Source organism: Corylus avellana, chromosome ca6, assembly GCF_901000735.1.
Source record: "Corylus avellana chromosome ca6, CavTom2PMs-1.0".
Lineage (NCBI taxonomy): Eukaryota > Viridiplantae > Streptophyta > Magnoliopsida > Fagales > Betulaceae > Corylus > Corylus avellana.
Genome location: NC_081546.1, coordinates 6,958,106 through 6,964,389, shown reverse-complemented (window position 1 = coordinate 6,964,389; position 6,284 = coordinate 6,958,106). Strand labels below are relative to the sequence as shown.

Sequence of the window (6,284 nt, the reverse complement as noted above, 5' to 3'; positions counted from 1 at the left end):
CCTCTCAAAGGGACCGCATAAAACGGTTTTAAAGGCAAAAATAGCACAAGAATAATCATAAACCTTAAGAGGTTCATAAATCCTAATTACATGTGTAAGAACCTCAAAATGTCCAAACCTATATGTACCCTCAACAGAGAACACTATCAACAACCCAAAGGAAGTCGATACAGAAAAGGCACAGGTAAGATCCGGATATAGAATACGCTATTAGAGCGATTCCTCCGATATTTACAATCTAAGGGTTGTTTGGTGAAGGAGTTGGGGTCTCCTTTATTATTGTTCATCACAATTTCTCAAAAAAATCAATATCAAAACATTCTAACTTTTTCACTTTTTATATCATATCATTTACTTTTTATTACTATTTAAATCAAAAAAATCACTACTAAACAAAACTTTTTTACTTTTTCATACTACTTTTTTTACTTTTTTATATCAAATATTTTTTTTTTTTGGTCACATCAATCTACATTGACTACAGTGTTTAAGCCAAAGCCTTTACCAAACACACCCTAAGTGCCTCACACACTAAAAAAAAAACCAAAGATATTAAAAGAGAGAGCTATTTGGTTTACACACGCTGCAAGTAGAACCACATACAATCTTGAATCTACTTTACTAAAAAATCAATGACATCCTCACCAAGATCAACATTGGGTTGTAATAGAGCTTGTTATAACCCAACGAAGCATTAGCCATATTTACATTTTGCCCAAAAAAAAGATTAGTCAAATCCCCAATAATCATTTATAAAACTTGATTTCTTGACAATTCACCCACACAATTTGAAACAGAAACACATATATAATAGAAAATAAACTAGTTTTTCTTACACTAAAAGACTATTTTATGTCAAAACATGTGTTTTGGTGTTCCTATAAGCACTTGCAGTGCAATTCTTTTATTCTGTTCTGTGCACTTCTAAAAAATAAATAAATATAAAAATAACTAAAAGTGGGCAACGATGGGGTGGCAGCATTTAATTGGTTAGAAATGCACAGACACCAGTAGCGGAGACACTGTAACACTCTGGAGTTATCACAGAGTCAACCAATTTCCAATTCTAAATCCCGACACGTTCCACCCAGAAACACAGGAACAGAGACAGAGCAATTCAAATGGCGGCTACAACCTCATCGAACCTCATGGTTACAAAACCTCTAAACAAAAGCAGACCACTTTCAACTTGCTCTCTCTCATGGAGGCTCACGCTTTCCTCCCCATTCGCCGTTTTCCCTCTTTGCAGCCGCCCCAGAAATGCCAAGTCCTTCCTAGTAGTGGCCATGATGGACGCCAAGCCCACAGTCCTCGTCGCCGAAAAGCTCGGCGACGCGGGTATCCAACTCTTGAAGAAATTCGCCAACGTGGACTGCTCCTACAACCTGAGCCCCGAGGAGCTCTGCACCAAGATCTCTCTCTGCGACGCCTTGATTGTCCGGAGTGGCACCAAGGTCACACGCGAGGTGTTCGAGTCCTCGGGTGGCCGACTCAAGGTGGTGGGTCGTGCCGGTGTTGGAATCGATAATGTTGATTTGTCGGCAGCCACGGAACACGGGTGCCTCGTGGTTAATGCGCCCACCGCCAATACAATTGCGGCCGCGGAGCATGGGATTGCTTTGCTTACTGCTATGGCACGTAATATCGCTCAAGCTGATGCCTCCATAAAAGCTGGTTTGTGTTGATTCTTCTTGAATTTCTTGGTTTCTAGAGGTTCAGTTTTCCTATGTTAAATGGAATATTTAATTGAAATTGAGAGTGAATTCGACGAATTCAAGGTTAAATCTTAGTACCTTTAGTTCTGATACCATATTAAATTATCAGTTATCCTAAAAGTTTAAGCCGATAGAAAAATGGTAAATTTAGTCACTTAATCATTATTTTAACATCCTCATTTAGGCATTCACTCGAGCGGTTCGTGTGCTTTACGAATTCTAACTTGTCTTTTTCATTGAACTATTGAATTTTATGTAATGGTTTTTGTTGCTTAGTTGAACCTGGTATTAGTATGACTGTTAAAATGCGGAGTCAGTTAACGGCTTATTCCCGGACGACGTGTTCTATTTTTGAGTTAATTTTACTTGCATTCTTCTAGCAATAAATTTCGAATGCTTGTACATGGATAGAATGAATACTGGTTAGATTAAAGAGAAGTGTGATAAGCACATGGTAGTCAATTTGCTTCCTAATTTACTGAAAAAGCTTGTGGGAAATCGGTTGTTATGACCATCTTTGTGACCATTGTTAAATATCTCAACTAATTACTTGAAGTGATTCCAATTTCAATTTATGTATGTTAATCTAGGGGATGAATCTTATTAACACATGTTCTTAACTCAACTAAGTCTCATCCATGGCTTTGTGTTGCTTAAAAAATGCCGGAACTCTTATTTTGTAGTGAAATTTGGTGTCTAGGGAAACAAAGGAATGATTTAAAGCATGGAAATGTGATGATTTCAGAAGAGCAGATTTTAAAAAGAATTGATTGGGAGATTCAAACTCGAGTGGTGGGAGCTGGGAAGATTAAGAATTCGACTGTTAATAAAGCTATATGTTGCAGATGGGGATTTCAAGATCGTATACTCTGTAAATAAATTCTGGTTTTGTGTTTATAAATTTGTTGCGGTGTTGCTTCTGATGTAGAAGGTGTTTAAAGTGTGGGTCTATAAGGGTTAGTAGAATTTGATTGTAATTGGTAGTTGGTAGTTGGCTGAGTTGATTGATTGAATAAATAGTTGGTTTTGTATGTAGTCTGGCTGGTAGACGTTGAGTTGAGCTGATGATTTTGCAGCAGAGTTTCCAGTTAAATCTAGAGTGTGTTTGTAGACTGTTTTGCTGTTGTCAGTAAAATGATGCTTATTCGTCAAAAAAACAAATTTGATGTCTAGGGAAGTGGCTGAGAAATAAATATGTTGGGGTGTCGCTGGTGGGAAAAATCCTTGCCATTATGGGGTTCGGAAAGGTTGGATCAGAAGTTGCTCGGCGTGCCAAGGGACTTGGCATGCAAGTGATTGCTCATGATCCATATGCCCCTGCGGACCGTGCCAGTGCAATTGGCGTAGAGTTGGTGACCTTTGATGAAGCCTTATCAATTGCAGATTTTATCTCCATGCACATGCCTCTTACTCCTGCTACCTCAAAAATGTTCAATGATGATTCTTTCTCTAAGATGAAAAAGGGAGTTCGAATTGTCAATGTTGCTCGTGGCGGTGTGATTGATGAGGAGGCTCTAATTAGGGCCCTGGATTCTGGTATTGTTGCTCAGGTACTTATCCCTTGTTAAATACCTTTGTCTCAGTTTATATGACCACACAGCGAAGAGTTGGCAAATTATATCTTCTTGCAGGCAGCACTTGATGTGTTTATAGAAGAGCCTCCACCGAGTGAGAGTAAGTTGGTCCAGCATGAAAATGTTACTGTAACTCCTCATCTTGGTGCTAGCACTATGGAAGCTCAGGTGTGTTTGATTTTCTACTCTGGTTGTTGCTCATATTTTTCATTTTTTTCATAATTATCTAGTTCTACATTGCTGGTTATTGGAATCAGGAAGGTGTAGCTGTTGAAGTAGCTGAAGCTGTGGTTGGGGCATTGAAAGGGGAGCTTGCTGCTACTGCTGTGAATGCGCCCATGGTTCCTGCTGAGGTATTAAGCCCAAATATCTGCCTATTGTCTTAAAACTGTGGTGGATGATTGACTGCTAATCTGTCTATTGGTGGACCTAAATCTGCTGTTAATCCTGTCACGAAAGACTGCTTCCGGGCAGAGCAATGTTTTGAATTTATCATGTACATGTCAATCTGAGCTGAAATTTCAGGCATTACTGCATATAATAGGCAAGAACATGATTTCATCTCATGTTTATGTACATTTGTTGACAAACACATACTTTTCTTCTTTGATGACAGGTTTTATCAGCACTTGCACCATTTGTTGCATTGGCAGAAAAGCTTGGCAGGCTAGCTGTGCAACTGGTTGCAGGTGGTGGTGGTGTGAAAGCAGTGAAGGTTACATATGCTTCTGCTAGAGGTCCAGATGATCTTGATACTCGGCTGCTCCGCGCTATGGTTACCAAGGGTCTGATTGAGCCCATCTCCAGCGTTTTTGTGAACTTGGTGAATGCTGACTTCACTGCAAAACAGAGAGGACTAAGAATAACCGAAGAGCGAATTGTGTTGGACGGCTCACCGGAGAATCCACTTGAGTTCATCCAGGTTCATATTGCCAATGTAGAATCAAAATTTGCCAGTGCAATTGCGGAGTCCGGTGAGATTACAGTTGAGGGAAGGGTGAAGGACGGGAAACCTCATTTGACAAAGGTGGGATCATTCAGGGTTGATGTGAGCCTGGAAGGCAGCCTTATTCTGTGCAGGCAGGTTGATCAACCTGGTATAATTGGAAAGGTAGGGAGCATCTTGGCTGGGGATAATGTAAATGTGAGCTTCATGACTGTTGGAAGGACTGCCCCTAAAAAACAAGCAGTCATGACCATTGGCGTGGATGAAGAACCAAGCCTGGAAGCTCTGAAGAAAATTGGGGCTATTCCTGCCATTGAAGAGTTTGTTCTCCTCAAGTTGTAGCTTTTAGCCAATATCATAGTTTTCTTGTAATTGTGTCTGCTGAAGACAGTTGGGATAGATTCTCTTTCAATCAAATTGGCTTTTTTTATATCTGTAGATGCATGCCTCTGGTTATTATCTTAGAGCTCATTGAATTTATAGAATGCTTGGATGATAAGTAAACCCTTTAGTTTTTGTTAGGTTGCGTTTGGTTTAACAGTTAGAAAAAAAATAGAGAAAATAGAAAAATAGTAATTTTAAAATCAAAACAGACAAAAAAAAAATGTAAAGAAATAATATTTTAATAATATAAAATAATGTTAAAAAAATTATTGTGAAATATATTTTTATAAAAAATTAAAAAGTAATTTTATTTTTTATACTTAATTACAAAAAATCAAAGCGATCAGCTGCAAGTGCTCATCTGCCGTCTTAAAGACCCAACTGGATAAGCCCCAACTCGATACAGCTGTAAAACACTACACCCTGAACATTCTCTACGGCTGCCAAGTGTCCTTTTACTTTGGCTGAGTGGTCAGCTGCATCTCCACGTAGCCTTCTCTCTTCCTCTTTAATTACTCTACCTTCCTGAAGCTTCATCTCCTTTACAAGTCTAGAAGAAACCTGCTCTTTACCATCTACAAGCTTCCTTCAATCCAGCCGTGACAACAGGGTTGCAGTTGCATATCCATTGGGAACTCCTGCAAGATGAACAGATCAAAGGTATTGAATTCAACCTATTTCTCCATAACCTTAATTTTGGTAAATTTGGATCATTTTTCAGTCTCCATTTTGTGTTCTATTGTGTTGGCGTAGGGAAGTGAAGAATCCAACGAACAAGGCGCAGTAGAAACGAAGGTGGTGGAGACAGTAGATTATCGGTCATCGGCCGGGCATGACGAAGAAGAACCCACCAAAGAGAAAGTCCAGGTGGTTCATCTTACTCGTGACAAGGATCGTTCCAGCGTCGGAAGTGAAGAATCCAACGAACAAGGCGCAGTAGAAACGAAGGTGGTGGAGACAGTAGATTATCGGTCATCGGCCGGGCATGACGAAGAAGAACCCACCAAAGAGAAAGTCCAGGTGGTTCATCTTACTCGTGACAAGGATCATTCCAGCGTCGGAGGTGGCGCGTTAGCTGGTTCAGCTGCTGCGGTGGCGAATACCGTTCGATCTGCCAAGGATGCTGTTTTGGGCGGTGGAAAAGACGACACCAAAAAATGAGACTAGCAACAGGAAATATAAATAAAGCAAATTTTCAATTATGTAATGTTCTAGCTAGAGTTCGCAGGTTATTCCTTGGACTGCTACGTAATGTTCTTAGCAACAATACACCAGACCAGCGGTCTGTGTCTTGTCTGACTAGTGATTTTGTGAACAATCTTCAGTTAAGTTTTATGGGAAAGTTTGTAATAAATCCAGGCAACATATGAAAACTGATAATATCTCAAAATGTTATTTTTTTATTTTATTTATTTATTTTTTTGCATTTTTAACTCTTTATGTTATAAATCCTCAATTTCTCCCAATTTTAAGGAAGTATTTTTCTACACTTCGTTGGAAGAAGTTTTTTTAATTCAATAATACGTGAGATGAACATGAATTTTTAATATTATTTATTTTAATTTTGTCTATGTTATATATATATATATATATATGCATCTTACATATTTAAATGACATATAGAAGTGTTAGACAAACAAGTTGTGTTCGACTCGATTATTAAAT

General features: G+C 38.9%; 2 protein-coding genes across 2 annotated transcripts; both read left to right on the top strand.

The window, feature by feature from the left end:
- Positions 1-1,038: 1,038 nt before the first annotated feature.
- LOC132184954 (D-3-phosphoglycerate dehydrogenase 3, chloroplastic-like) lies at positions 1,039-4,673 on the top strand. Its single transcript, XM_059598751.1, has 5 exons — positions 1,039-1,674; positions 2,889-3,265; positions 3,347-3,457; positions 3,547-3,642; positions 3,906-4,673. Exons 1-5 carry the CDS (start codon positions 1,122-1,124, stop codon positions 4,575-4,577), a joined length of 1,809 nt encoding a protein of 602 aa, XP_059454734.1. The 5' UTR covers positions 1,039-1,121; the 3' UTR covers positions 4,578-4,673.
- Positions 4,674-5,119: 446 nt separating this feature from the next.
- LOC132184510 (uncharacterized) lies at positions 5,120-6,031 on the top strand. Its single transcript, XM_059598164.1, has 2 exons — positions 5,120-5,279; positions 5,373-6,031. Exons 1-2 carry the CDS (start codon positions 5,265-5,267, stop codon positions 5,778-5,780), a joined length of 423 nt encoding a protein of 140 aa, XP_059454147.1. The 5' UTR covers positions 5,120-5,264; the 3' UTR covers positions 5,781-6,031.
- Positions 6,032-6,284: the final 253 nt, after the last annotated feature.